This window comes from Scyliorhinus canicula, chromosome 3 (assembly GCF_902713615.1).
Source record: "Scyliorhinus canicula chromosome 3, sScyCan1.1, whole genome shotgun sequence".
NCBI lineage: Eukaryota > Metazoa > Chordata > Chondrichthyes > Carcharhiniformes > Scyliorhinidae > Scyliorhinus > Scyliorhinus canicula.
Genome location: NC_052148.1, coordinates 55,802,121 through 55,816,251, shown reverse-complemented (window position 1 = coordinate 55,816,251; position 14,131 = coordinate 55,802,121). Strand labels below are relative to the sequence as shown.

Here is a 14,131-nt window from a genome sequence, read left to right as displayed (position 1 = left end):
CTAGTGTTTGAAACAAACATGTTGGACTTTAACCTGCTGTTGTAAGACTTCTTACTGTGCTCACCCCAGTCCAACGCCAGCATCTCCACATCATGGTTACTAAAATAAAAACAGTGAATGTTTTCCCCTCTAACTACCCATGTCACAGTTTCAATATTTAAAGCATGTGATCTTAGAATATATCTCGTTGGTATGTGAGAAAAATAACAACAGTAACTTGAACTGAAATTCTGCTTTAATTAGACATGTAGATATAGAATTGCAGAAACCAAAAGCAACAGGTTTGGATAAATTGCAAAGCAAATAATTTACAGGACAAAGAGACATTTACAACTATTTTAATGAACAAATGACATTAAATTATTATCTTTACAAGTATCACTGAATTTGCTTTACACCCAGATGAGGAGGAAAGCCAAAGACAAGTTAATTCCATATCATGTACACAAATGACCAATCCAAATACGATGCTGACTAAAGATGAAGCTGGTAACACAAGTTTTGCAAAATGACTACTTTTCAGCAGGTATGCACCAAAGCTGAAGAGAAATATTGTAATTCTGACCTGAATCACAAAGGGTAATATTATTGTACAATATTTGGTCGGCAAGCCAAACAGCTGTTTTGTTGAGGACTACTCACAATTTCTAAGAAGCACTTGACTCCAAAAGGAATGTTTTTCAAACATTACATTTCCCAGAGCTTGAATTCCAATTAACTGACATTCAAATACAAGCTTTCCTGAAATGTGCATTTTTGCCAGATTTGGCCAGGGTATCTTGAGGGATGGGGGAGTTGAGTTGGGGCCGGGGGGGGGGGGGGGGAGTTGAAAGCAACAGGATATAAGGAACTATTTTATTCACATTTACCTCATGGATTAAGCAAGGAGTGTTACAAATTCAAATTGGAGACATCCCTCCTCCCCAATGAAAGAGTTTAATATTGATGGGCGGGAGAAGAATACGCTCTAACTGGAATATGATCAAAATAATCAGAATGCACATTTTTATATGCTTAAACAAACAATTTTGTTTCTTATTTCAAGGGGATAAATTTGTCTGTCATATCTTTGCCTTTGCAATCCAAGCAAATGTTATAAATTTATCTAACGCAGTCAAATCTGATCTTTTAGCACTCTCTTTGGTGTTATCTGTTTCCAAGCCACTCTGCTGGATTCAATTAGGATGTGATTATGAGATCCTGACTTGTGGTTCAGCCTCAAAAAGGGAAAGTTGCACTTACTCTCAATTGTTTAGAGAAAGCTGAAACTTCAATTCAGTTGTGTCTAACTCAGAAAACTTGCTGTTGTTTGATATACAGCTGGCTCCCATAAGTCCTTTTCTTTCACAATATACAGGGTATAAATTTACAGTCAGCACAAAGATTATGAAGGGAGAGGTTGGGAGATTTTTAAAAATAATGTAGAGGGGTTGTTAGACATGTCTTATGCCAAATAGTTTTGGGAGTAGAACACAAAATAGTTTTTGAAAGGGAAGGGTATGAAAAATAGAAAATAATTAAAAGGACAAGGGAATAGAAGTAAGGGGTCAGCTCCTTCAGAGTTAATACAGGTGACAATAAATTGTTTCTACTGCTGTGCTGTAAAATTGTATGATTCAATTTATAAAAAGATGGCTGTTGTAATCATTTTAATTTTCAGAGGGAACCATAATCAAAAAAGAAAAATGTGAACTATAAATGAATACAAGATAAACAGAGTTTTAAAAGTTCAGCAAAATTCTGAGTTTTGGACAGTTAAAAGGAAAGGATGTACATGACTGTCCAAGGTACGACTCCAGCGTAATACTAGCCTCAATCATTCAGACAAGTTGCCTGCTATTTTTCATACAAGAAATTCTCAGATGGAAACAAACCAACACTGCTCAGTTTATTCCCAATTGTAATATGGGAGAAATTGTGTGTCAATACTGAAAGAGATTCGACATGAATTTGAAGGGAAAAGGCTAATAATGATTGGCAGTAATTACTGTGAATGAGGAAATTCATTCGGGGTTCAGGTTACCTCACATTCTCAACATCGGAATTTATGAAATAAAGCATCATTTGACCAACCTTAAGGAAACAGGGGAATGACAGAACTTCACCAGATGCAGGAGGAGAAACCACCACTTTGAAACACCGGCTGTTCCTTTTTTGTTGTGGGAGAAACTCAAACTTTCCTGACTTAAGATTGGTTAGAATCTTTGATGCAGTTTGATTCTATTCATCAATAAATATAGAATAACTGGAATCAACTCTGCATCCGGATATGGGGCATTTGATAACACTTGGATGAACACACGCCAAAGAAACACCTGAAGTGGTCCTAAATCCTACTTTACACAACTATGTTTGCACATTGATATAATTTACTAGAGAGATTCATTCATTGTATATTGTCCAAGACAATCTTTGCACTGCAGATGAGCACCTTGGTAGAAGATAACAGACAACACAACAGTATGTATTGGGACTGTTTTGATATCAAAGCAACATCAAATGCACAATGCTTAAACATTTCCAAGCTACCTGCTTACAAACAATCTGAGACTTCCGAACAGATTTTTAGATCCTCTCATCAACATATTTTCAACAGGAATTTACAATTCATACATGACCTTTTAAACAAAATCAAAGCAATGTCCCCCTTTTGTGGTTTTTATCCAAACTATGTATTAAGTGGTAGGTTTTTAAACTAACATTATTTCTGGACCATGACTAAACTAATGGTTTGAGTGACCAATGCTTTTTTTCCCTAAAATCTCTATTCATGTAAACATCACTTAAACCTTGCCGAACCTGTAGCATTGTGAATTATTAAAAAGGCAATTTCTAGTGTGTAGAATTGCCTAATTAGTATTTTATAGAATTGACTCAATTAGATATGTTAGTTGGAAAATAGATTATGTGTATTTTAATAAAGGTGTTCTTTTATTTGTAGCAGTTTTGCAGCAAAATAATGTTTTATATACAGCCCATAATCTAACTTAAACTATGGTCAAAAGACACTGAGCACATTAGTCAAATCTGTAAAATTTTGGATTTCAATCTTCCTCCCACTTGACTACTTGTTTTTAAACCAATAAGGTATTGACACAGAATGATAGCAACATGGTTCAGAGTTTCCATTCCATGCTATTGAGAAATTCAAACAAATTCTCTCAATCTGGCATGGAGTACACACACTTTTCCTATTGGGAAACAACCCATTTAGTGCAGAAACCGTGGTACAAATTGGAAAAAGTCAAAGCTTATGGTTCCTAGGTATGTACAAGAACAATGCTGTAGTAATAAAAAATGTTTAAGCAGCTAAGACAAATGCCACTTACTAGCAAGCATTACAGGTTAAACTGCCCACTGCATGTGTGGCCAGCACCACTATAACTGTACCAACTTACAATTCCACTGAAGACTGAAATACTTTCAACTTTCCATTTCCAGGTATGCCATTTTAAAGCCAACTCAACACCAAAAATACCTCACTTATCTCTCCCTGAACAGAATAGTCATTAGTTGCTCACACAACTATGCCAAAGGTAAACTAACCTCCCTCATCATACTTAACCTGTTTGCAGCCTCCTCCAATGGCTATCCACTATTGTCCAGCTTGATAGGATTGCTCTCACCTGGCTCCATTCTGATATATCGAATTGTAACCAAAGTACCACTTGTCAGGGTTTTGCTTTCCAGTCCCACAACATTACCTCTGGTGTCCCACAAGGAACTATCCTTGACTGTCGGTTCTCATCTACCTGCTGCACCTCAGTGCAATCTTTACATGTACACTAACGACAACCAACCCTAACTCACTACCACCTCTCCTCGACTCCGCCACTATTACTAAATTATTGGACTACTGACCTGAAATCCAGTACAGAATGGAGGAAATTGCTTTCAATTAAATATTGGGAAGTCTGAAGCCATAGCTTTTGGTCTCTGCTCTAAACTCCTCTCCCTCGCAACAGACTGAGACTAAACCAACCTGTTTGTAATTTTGGTGTTACATTAGATCTTGAAATGAGTTTCTGACCACCTATTCATGCCATCACTAAGACCACCTATTTCCACCTCTGCAACATCACCGGATTTCACCACTGTCTCAGCCGATCTGCTGCTGAAATCCTCAGTCATGTCTTTGTTACCATGGCGTTTGACTATATCAATGCACTGCTGGCTGGTCTCCCACATTTTACTCTCCATGGACTTGTCATCCAAAACTCTGCTGACCATGTCCTTACTCTCAAAGTTTCACTCAACTATCACCTTTGTGCTCACTGACCTACAATATTGTTTCCTGGTCAAGAAACATCTTGATTTTAAAATTCTCATGCTTGTTTTCAAATCTCTCCATGGCTTCACCCCTCCCTATCTCGACTCTCCTCCAGCCCAGAAACCTTCTGAAATATTCACGTTCATCCAATTCTGGCCTTGAATATCCACAATTTTGATTGTTCTGCTGTTAGTGTCCTGGCTTTAAGCTGCCGAGATCCACAGCTCTGGAATTTCTTCACTGCACAACGCCACCTCCCTTTCTTCTTTGAAATTGATCTCTTTGGCCAGGTTTTTGGGCATCTGGCCTAATATATGCTTAAGTAGCTCGGTGTCATATTTTGCTTTATAATGCTCCTGTGAAACACATTGGGCTGTTTTATTACTGTAAAGGCACTAGATAAATATAAATTATTATTGTAGTTTGCTGAGAGGGAAATTTAAGAACATTTATTTTAGAAGCGGTCTGCCAATATTTCAGAGAAAATAGAATTTGGAAAACACAAAGTAAAACAATGTGACAAATTTTATTTCTTAAAAAAAATCAAAATCCAGTTGTCCTGATTACATCTGAATCGCCCGTATTATCATTTACACTTGTTACATTTTTTAGGATTTGAGCACAAGATGATGCGACACTCTTTTGTTTTTCTTTAAGTAACATTTTCCAGTCCTTTACTGTTACTTTTTTCCCTTCCTAAAGTATCTAATCTTCCTGGGTTCTGCTTCCTTGGCATTAAATACCATTTTTCTAATAGCTATTCTTTATAGATGGCTTGAAGTGTGAATATCAGCAGGCTATTTTACATGGTGGCATATCTTAGCCAAGCCTAACTGTGCCCTCGTCTGATGCCCACACATTTAATAAAGGTGGCTGATAATGATTCGAAGTGGAACCTTAGTTGATTTCTCCTTAACCCAGGGACATGGAGGCCAATTGTAACCAATTCACTAGTGGCCATGGCTCACCTGGCACTGTCCTGGTTATGTCCTAGCTTAGCCATCTGACAGGAAATAAAACATTTTATCACAATGTCAAATATGTGAGAAAAATCCTCGCAATGTAAATCTTTAAATTTATTACTCAAATTGATACTTTTACACCTCACCTGCTTTCAATTGCTACTGATCACTGGACTTTGATTGTCGGGGTATTTCCAATGATGGGAAAAAGCATTTTGCATTATTATCTAATTTAGAATAACACAACATCCATTCCCTTTGTCTATTCGATACATCAAATAAACATCACCTAAGCATAGAGAACTTGTTGCTATTTCTGTAAAGTTTTGAATTATCAGAACTTTGTTTTATATGGTGAATAATCCTCCAGAAAATAGAAAGGTTCTTTGGTGTATACATGAATCTATAAAGTCAGTTTGGAAAGAGAGCAGTTCATGAAAGAAGATATCATTTATTTAAAATTAAAATAATTTCATAGAAAAAGATAATGGACCTAAATTAAGAAGAATATGCGTAAGCAGATGTACATTAACTACTGACCATGCACCCGAGTCATAAACTTGGACCTTATCTTAGAAGTAAATGTTTTTTCTACATCTGCTCTTTTATTCATTTAAAAGCTCATTGGTTGTACAAAGAGTCTTTAATTTTATAAATAAAGGGTTAAAAAACTGAAGGAATAAAGTATCCTATGCAAATCACCATTCAGACTATTCTATCCAGTTTTGGGTGTTGAAGCACAGGGAGAATGTAGGAGAGATCATTAAGATTATAACAAGGGTGAGACGCTTGAATTGTGAGAATTAATGGGGCTCTTTTCACTCGAGTATTATGAAAGGATTTGATATGCTGAATAAAAAGTCTATTCCAATGGGCCAGTGAGTCAGTAACTAGTTAAGACAATCAGCAAAACAAAGTGGTTGATTGAGGGATTTTATTTTTAAAGCAAAAAGGTTGTCAGGGTATAGAATGTCCTACCAAAAATGGTAGTAAAAGCAGGAGTTGCAGTCAATTTTTAAAAGGGCAATGGATATTTGTTTGAAAGGAAAACATGAAATGGCGATAGGAAAAGGGCAGAAACTAGGTGGATAGTTTTATAGACCTGGCAGAAAGCCAACGGGGAAAATAATCTCTTCCCCTGCAATGTAAAATGTAATGATTCTGGATTTGTTCATCAAAGACCCCTGCAAAGTGAACTTAGTATGTGTGCAAAACAATAGAACTCAAAATGCACAAGTATAACAAACATCCTGGACAGACATTTATAGCCATAAAGCATAAATATTAAAACAATATTTAAAATAACCATTTGCCAGAGGGAGCATAAGTTAAGAGGGGGCTGATCCTTTGAAGAAATCCTGAACATTTCGCCGAGAATTAGTAAAGGTAATTTTCTCCTTCATTAAAAAATTTAACTTAGCCCTTGCCCTCCTATGAATATCTGACAAATAAAAGGCTTGCATTAGCACAGAGGAATTATGCATCTGCCCACTGTAATCAGTCATTTAATGATCCTTTCAGTCATAAATTCCTGTTAAGTGAATAGACAAGTGACAGTTTTTTTGCACAAACCATACTCTTTATGACTTCTAGTTCAAATTACAGGCATCTTCTGCATCACATGACCTCTGCAAGGACAAGGTTTTGTGTTATCATTACAGTTTGAGCAGGATCAAAATAGTTTTTCTTTAATTTAACAATATATGCATTTGAACGGGATTTTAAATAATTTCAAGATATTTTATTACCAAATGTAGCATTCAGAAGCACCCTTCTCAGCCTTGTAGATCATAGAATCCCTTCAGTGCAGAAGGAGGCTATTCGACTCATCGAGCCTGCAGCGACCATCAGAAAGAACACTCCCCCACCCCACCCCATCACTGCAACCCCGTAACCTAACCTACACATCTTTGGAAATTAAGGAGCAATTGATTATGGCCAATCCACCTAACTGGCACATCTTTAGACTGCGGGAGGAAACCGGCACACCCAGAGAAAGCCCATGCAGGCACGGGGAGAACGTGCAAGCCCCACACAGACAGTCACCCAAGGCGAACCCGGGTCCCTGGCGCTGTGAGGCAGCAGTGCTAACCACTGTGTCGACCCCTAAAGTAGATGGGCTTTAAAAGCCGTGCCGTACAAAGATATACAAAAAATCTGCATGAAACCCTTTCAACAAGCCAATTTTAAAAAAATCATTTTATGGGATGTGTGTGTTAAGGCGAGACTAGCATTTTTATTGCCCATCCCTATTTGCCCTGGAGAAGGTTGAGGTGAGCTGCCATCTTGAACTGCTGCAGTCCCTGAGGTGAGGTAGGAAGGGAGTTCGAAGATTATTAGGTGCTGCCTAAGGAGCTTGGTGAGTTCCTGTGCGTCTTGGTGGTACACATGGTTGCCACTGTTCGTCGGTGGTGCAGGGAGTGAAAGTTTATGGAAGGTGCAGAAATCCTGCGGGCTGATTTGTCCTGTAGGGCGTTGAGCTTTTTGGAGCTGCACTCATCCAGCCAAGTGGAGAGTAATCTATTACACTCCTGACTTGCGCCTTGTCGATAGTGGACAGGCTTTGGGAAGTGTTACTCATTGCAGGATTTCTAGCCTTTGACCTTCTCTGGTAGCCACAGTATTTTCAAAGCTAGTGCAGATCAGTTTCGGGTCAATGGCAATGCCCAGGATGTTGACTGTGGGGGATTCAGCGATGGTAATACCATTGAATGTCAAGGGGTGGTGGTTAGGCCTTCTCTTGTTGGAGATGGTGATTGTCTGGCATTTGTGGCCATGAATATTATTTGCCACTTGTCAGCCCAAGCCTGGGTATTATCCAGGTCTTGCTGCATTTGGACATGGACTGTTTCAATATCTGAGCAGTCGTGAATGGTACTGAACATTGTGCTGTCTTCAACAAACATCACCATTTCTGATGGGAGGAAGATCATTGATGAAGCAGCTGAAGTTGTTTGGGCCGAGATCTGTGTTAGCTACATGAATAAACCTGTAACCATATCTATGTAGATAATGCAATAATATACACGGTGTGATATTTAAGTGGGGAAAACAGTTGATACACTTGCTCTGAAGGATTTAAAATGAATGAATGAATGAAAATAGCTTATAACGCGTAGTCTTCAATGAAGTTACTGTGAAAAGCCCCTAGTCGCCACATTCCGGCGCCTGTCCGGGGAGGCTGGTACGGGAATCGAACCGTGCTGCTGGCCTGCTTTAAAAGTCAGCGATTTAGCTCAGTGAGCTAAACCAGCTAAATATGACAGTAACTAATTCTGCTGTCAGTAACAGACCAAAGGCTTCCACTGTAAATATAAGGGGAAGACCTACCAGTATAACTTCATGGAAAATGGGTAGCTCAGAGGTGGCCTGATCACATACATACCACCTAGAGTTATGGAAAAGTACCTGGCAGTGAGAATTGACCCCTGGGCGGAGGTGATTAAGGAACAGTGGGGTTCCAAGCTGAAAAACTGGATAGAGAGCCTGAGAGCTGCAGATCTTAAGACCTATCCAAAGGATTGAAATCCTTAGATTCCAAGAATTTACTTTCCTTTGATCCTTGCAGAAGTATCTCAGAACACTCTCATCAAGTTTCACCATATCATAAAAAATGCTGTAAAGGACATCCTTCACCTTCCACAATGCATCTTGGATGGCATGCTTTACAGCAGGAATAGTAATGGAGGACTTAGTCCATCTAAACTGGAACATCAAATTCCATCCGCCACCATATGGAAACTGGAAGAACTGGAATGGTTGCCTGACAACCAAACCTCCTTCGGGTGAACAACTGGGTGGAAATCGAATCCCTGAGAGACCTAAAAGTTCTTAGGAAAACTGAGGACATCTTGAAAGAGAAGCATGGTGACAGTGATGCATGAAACTGATGTACCCACCAAAGCCAGGGACATGGAAGGGGCAGGCATTGACCCGCCTGTACTCCCAAATCTGGTCAATAAATTTGCAGTTTGTATTCATTAAATGGGCCAAACCCCAGAGACAAAGAACTGGGATAAAATACTACGGCAATGATTATTCCTCAAACACTTGGCTTAAAATGAGCTACAATAACAATCAAGACTTATCAACGGCTTTCTACTATGACGCAACCTATACCACACAAGATTTACACTGCCACAGGGGCGACTGCGCACTATTAAATCATAAAGGAGATGTGAGGCCCCCTTTAAATTTCCTGCTCACATTTCTGGCGCTTGCCTGTTCCTAAAAAATGTGGGATCAAGAGACACAACAAAATTTTGGTTTAACTGCAACATCTCCAGATTCGTGTGGGAATCCTTCCTCGAGCTGAGACTTCTCGCCGGAGATGGCCTGCGGAAACCATGCCTGGTACTCGTCAAAGATGATACTGTTGCGGTTGTGGATGTGACAGTACGGTTTGAGGATAACAGTAATGCTTTGGAGAAAGCATGAGAAACTGCTAAAATATCAACATCTGAAAGATAAAATTATGAAACTAACCGGAGGCACGTCGATTATCTTCTTCGGTTTCGCAATGGGCGCTTGAGAGAAATGGTTAGAGATGAATAACAACCTAACAAGGTTCCTGGGATTATGAAATATGAGCCTTTTGTACATCTAATCTGAAGTCTGATGATATCACTGTCACTTGAATTTTGTAGATAAGTGATTGCCGATTCGTAAATAGGTCAGCCAGGAAGAACATACCCAAGACAGACTCCAGATGTGCTTGAATGAAAGGTATTGTAGAACCTTAGTGCAGGAAAGACGTCTGTTAATACCTGAACCCCGGAAGCCGGGTACTGCGAATTGTTCTTATTGGTTTTGACTGGTGGTGGTTGACATTTAGCTTTTGTGTTTTAGGGTTCATATTTTTATTATTAACATTTAATAATTGAGGCAGCAGCACAAATCAAAGGATGTACCCAAGGGGTATCTTCAGACCACTGATTTTGCAGTTCAGCTACCCCGTTACAAGTTCTTGTTTGGGAAAGATCCCATGTTCAGATGAAAGTGAGGTCCAGGTTAAGTTAGCTTTACCTGACTCCCACAATATCGAGATCCTTTCCTCTGTTTGCAGACTCTCTGACAGTAGTCACAACATGCATGAGCCATGTTAAAACACGGATTGGGCGCCACAAATGTAAACTGGTGAAATGTGTTCAATATTTCAGGAAACTGGCAATTTGTGAAGTTGGTAGTACAACACTTGCCAGGCAATTCTCCTTGCAATGCTATCCGAAGGCATCCAACAGGATTCCCAACAGTAAGTGTTAGATTCATCAGTGACAGGCAAATTTGCACAGCCCTGCAAGTTTGACAGTCCATATTTTTCAGTTCACTACCTTTTGCTCCATTCATTTACAGGAACCAGTGTATAGCAAGGACTGTGTGCATATAGAAGTTTCATTGTACTGGAATGTTAATTAAAAGGAAAAATGCAATACACCATGCTCAATATGTCACCATTTGATAGTACTTGAGAGCTGCACGAAACATATTCTTATTGTAATTGCTGAATGAAACATAATCATGAACTTTTGTAGAACTAAAGAGGGATTCAACAGAGTATTGAACTGAATGTCTGGTTCAGGGTTTAAGTTTCATACACCTTCACATATCAAATAACTGGAAACTTTTCCAAACTCTGTGGTTAGTTGCGAAGGATGAGGTTTATTGCTAGATGCTATACCTTGTGCCAGTTATTCCTGTTCGCCCATAAAAGAACAGAAACGTCACACCCTCAGCAGGCTGATAAAACGGTGGAAAATGTTGAAACTCATGAAAGTGTTGTTAGGAGTTGGCAGTATTGAGACCCAAATTAACAACTTCAAAATAAATGAAGAAAGCTCCTTAACGGAGTGTGATAGATCAATTGCAAACAGAGGCGAATGTCTTAGAGAATGGCAAGGAACCAGGTCAAATTGTCCATTACACTATTCAGCAGTTGTTGGAAGTGAAACAAATTCCCATCCTCGTTACCCACTCTCATTGTCAAAAACTTGAACGTTGGATACAGAATTGTTAAATGTGGAATAATGCTTCAGATGAGTACACCTTACTGCAGCCATAAGCTATTTGCCACTTCAAATAGCCATCTAACTGAGCTTTTTGAGTCATGAGGCTACGAACTAGGACAGTATCGTGCTGTGCTCCACTATCACTAAGGAGTGGGCTGAGAGTTCACAAAGTAATGCCACATAGGATCCTCTATCCCTCTGGTCTTGCCTTATTTCAAGTCTATGTCCTTGAGGTGAAAGATCTGTTGAAAGCCAGTGCACCATTGTGATGATTATTCAGAAACTATCTTCGTAGTCCAACAACTATTGACAATGAAAACATGACTTTTGTTCTATTACCTTCCACTATGTTTCAAGGAGAGCTGCAAGGGAACCTAAATGTTGGTGCAATGCGAGGGATAGGCTTCATACAAGCAATTCCAGTTTTCAGACTTTTACCATAACAGATTGTATTTGCACTGGCAAGAATAAGGAAATGATGTGCAATCACACAAAACTGAACTCTTAAACTATCAATGTTGGGAATAAGCAATGAATATTTAGTAATCAGGTACAAGTATTGGGCAGCCATTTTACCTCTTTTCAAAAACCCACAGAAAGTTGACATTGCAAATTATTCCATGAAAAAAATCTACACGTAAATATCTTAATGTAAACATTAACCAGCATTGCAAACAGCACACACATTTTTATTTCTTTAGTATGTTGCATGTGATTAAGGTGGTGGTTTCAAACCATAAATCGATGCTCTTTCCCATCATGTGCCATAAGGATGACATTGCGGTTGGATGTCCAGATCAGACGCGCCAGTTTCAGTGCATTCTGGGAACCAGGAGAAGCAGGATGAACGGGGGGCACTTGGTATGTTTTCATACATCTGAGCTGGGGGGCAGAGTTTAGCATACCGATACTTCCCAACAGTGAAGTGTTCATCTGTGAAGGAATAAAAAGAAGAAAAGGAATGAATCAAAAATAAAACATGAAAACAACACAGAAAACAACTATGTTACAAATAGGAGCCCTGATTTCTCCTCTCACCACCAGTCTGTGAACAGAAAGGCATTTAGATTTTGATTTCCCCTTTGCGCTGGTATATTTCCCAATCCCTCAGTTTTGGTGTGATCATTTTCTATTAATAACCCCACAGCAAAGTGGTGATAGGATGAGGTTAGGGAATTAGTTTATTTGCATACACTCAAACACGAGAACAGGGCCGCAATATAGTCCACAATGCATTCACACAATAAATGAGGGATAAGAGAAAGAAAGATTTATAAGGCAAAGACCACAGAGTTATTGTTTCATATGAGTCCAGAATCAAAGCCCAATGGTAAATTTCTTTACTGAGATCAGGAGGCACAAAACTGATGCTGGATAATTCACTTTTCCAATAGAGATGACTTCCACAATGAGATAGGCATTCAGAGGTGTATAAGTCTTATCGGTAATGGTACAAGGTTCAGAAGTTCCAGTAGAAACAGCATAGATGGGGGATAAGCATTCAAATCTGGACAGAGCCCCTTTTCTATGCTGCTGCTTGATAAATGGAAGACGGAAGACTGACTTGCAGTACAGCAAGACAGTATAATTTGTTTTCCCAGCTTGGGGGGGGGGGGGGGGGGGGGGGGGCGGCGGTGCGCTCATGTCACATGACTCCCACCTCTCTACTTTAGCTTTTACAAAGGGTGAATATTCCTTTGTCTTAGTTCCCGAGGTTGTTAATGTACAACCATTGAGAGAGGTAACAATCTTTGGAGACAGGTTTAGATAAAGGATCTGGATCGGCGCAGGCTGGGAGGGCTGAAGGGCCTGTTCCTGTGCTGTAATTTTCTTTGTTCTTTGTAATCTCTGTATTGCCCTTTGAATTCGGTCTCTGCAATCCAGAGGGGTGGTGGGCATCTTTTCCCAGATAATGAGACACAAGTCCATACAATTTTCCCAGATAGCTCTTTTGTTTAGGGTCACAGCCATACATAGCATCTGTAATTTTAAAAGGTCATTGTCCAGTTTTAAAATTTTAGGAAATAGCATGATATGTGATAATAGTCATCGCCATCAAACTACATAGAATGATTTTACATCATCGAGATGGACAGAAAGTAATTTATTTCCAGAGAAAACTGAGAGCATAGACAAAGACTAATTTACCCTCCCGAAAAGAGTGGTTGAACTGATGGACTGATCCGATCTCTTCACATATCTTCTGTACTGAGTAGTACTACACTCCTGTATGCTTCACCTGAAGCCTGTGTCAATGTATTTACACTGTGTATTTTAGGTTTGCCCTATGTATTTCCTTTTCATGTACGGAATGATCTGTCTGAACTGTACGCAGAACAATACTTTTCACTGTACGTCGGTACACGTGACAATAAACAAATCCAATCCAAATTAAAATGTCTGTCTCTTTTAGGCTTGACCATATGTTTTCTGGCTATGGCGTTTGTGGCAATCTCAAACATATTAACAAGGTTCAATTTGTCTCTTCTCTTAAATATTTAATTATCTTCCTGAGCCATTCTTCCAGGTAAGCAATCACAAACTATCCAACTCCTCCAGCCCATATGCCTTAAACAAGGTATCAAGTTCATAAAGTCTCATTATCACCTGTTGGGATTGTTTCCTCTCCTTTAAGCTAAACAACCAAAGATTCAATTGTATTTCCGTATTGTTGATACACATCACACTCTTCGTGTGATTTAGCTATCTACCAATGTATCCTAGTTCTCTCTCGTGTATCATTTACACTTTCTTACTCAGAATCACTTATTTTATATTGCCACTGTTTATTTCCTTTCTCTGGCATGATCACTTCATATTGCTTCATGTTAAATGTCATTTGTAACACACCAGTTCATCTTCTTAACCTACCAGATCCTCACATATTGGTTTGG

The 14,131-nt window shown here is 39.1% G+C and overlaps 1 protein-coding gene across 6 annotated transcripts in view; it reads right to left on the bottom strand.

The window, feature by feature from the left end:
- Nucleotides 1-217: 217 nt before the first annotated feature.
- The window catches only part of LOC119962662 (WD repeat-containing protein 7), an 869,538-nt gene continuing 855,624 nt past the window's right edge, over nt 218-14,131 (bottom strand). For all 6 annotated transcript variants that reach the window (XM_038790561.1, XM_038790562.1, XM_038790559.1 and 3 more), the window contains one exon: nt 218-12,170. In XM_038790561.1, the coding sequence (XP_038646489.1) occupies nt 11,967-12,170 (204 nt within the window). In that variant the 3' untranslated portion in view covers nt 218-11,966. The remainder of the gene's footprint in view (nt 12,171-14,131) is intronic.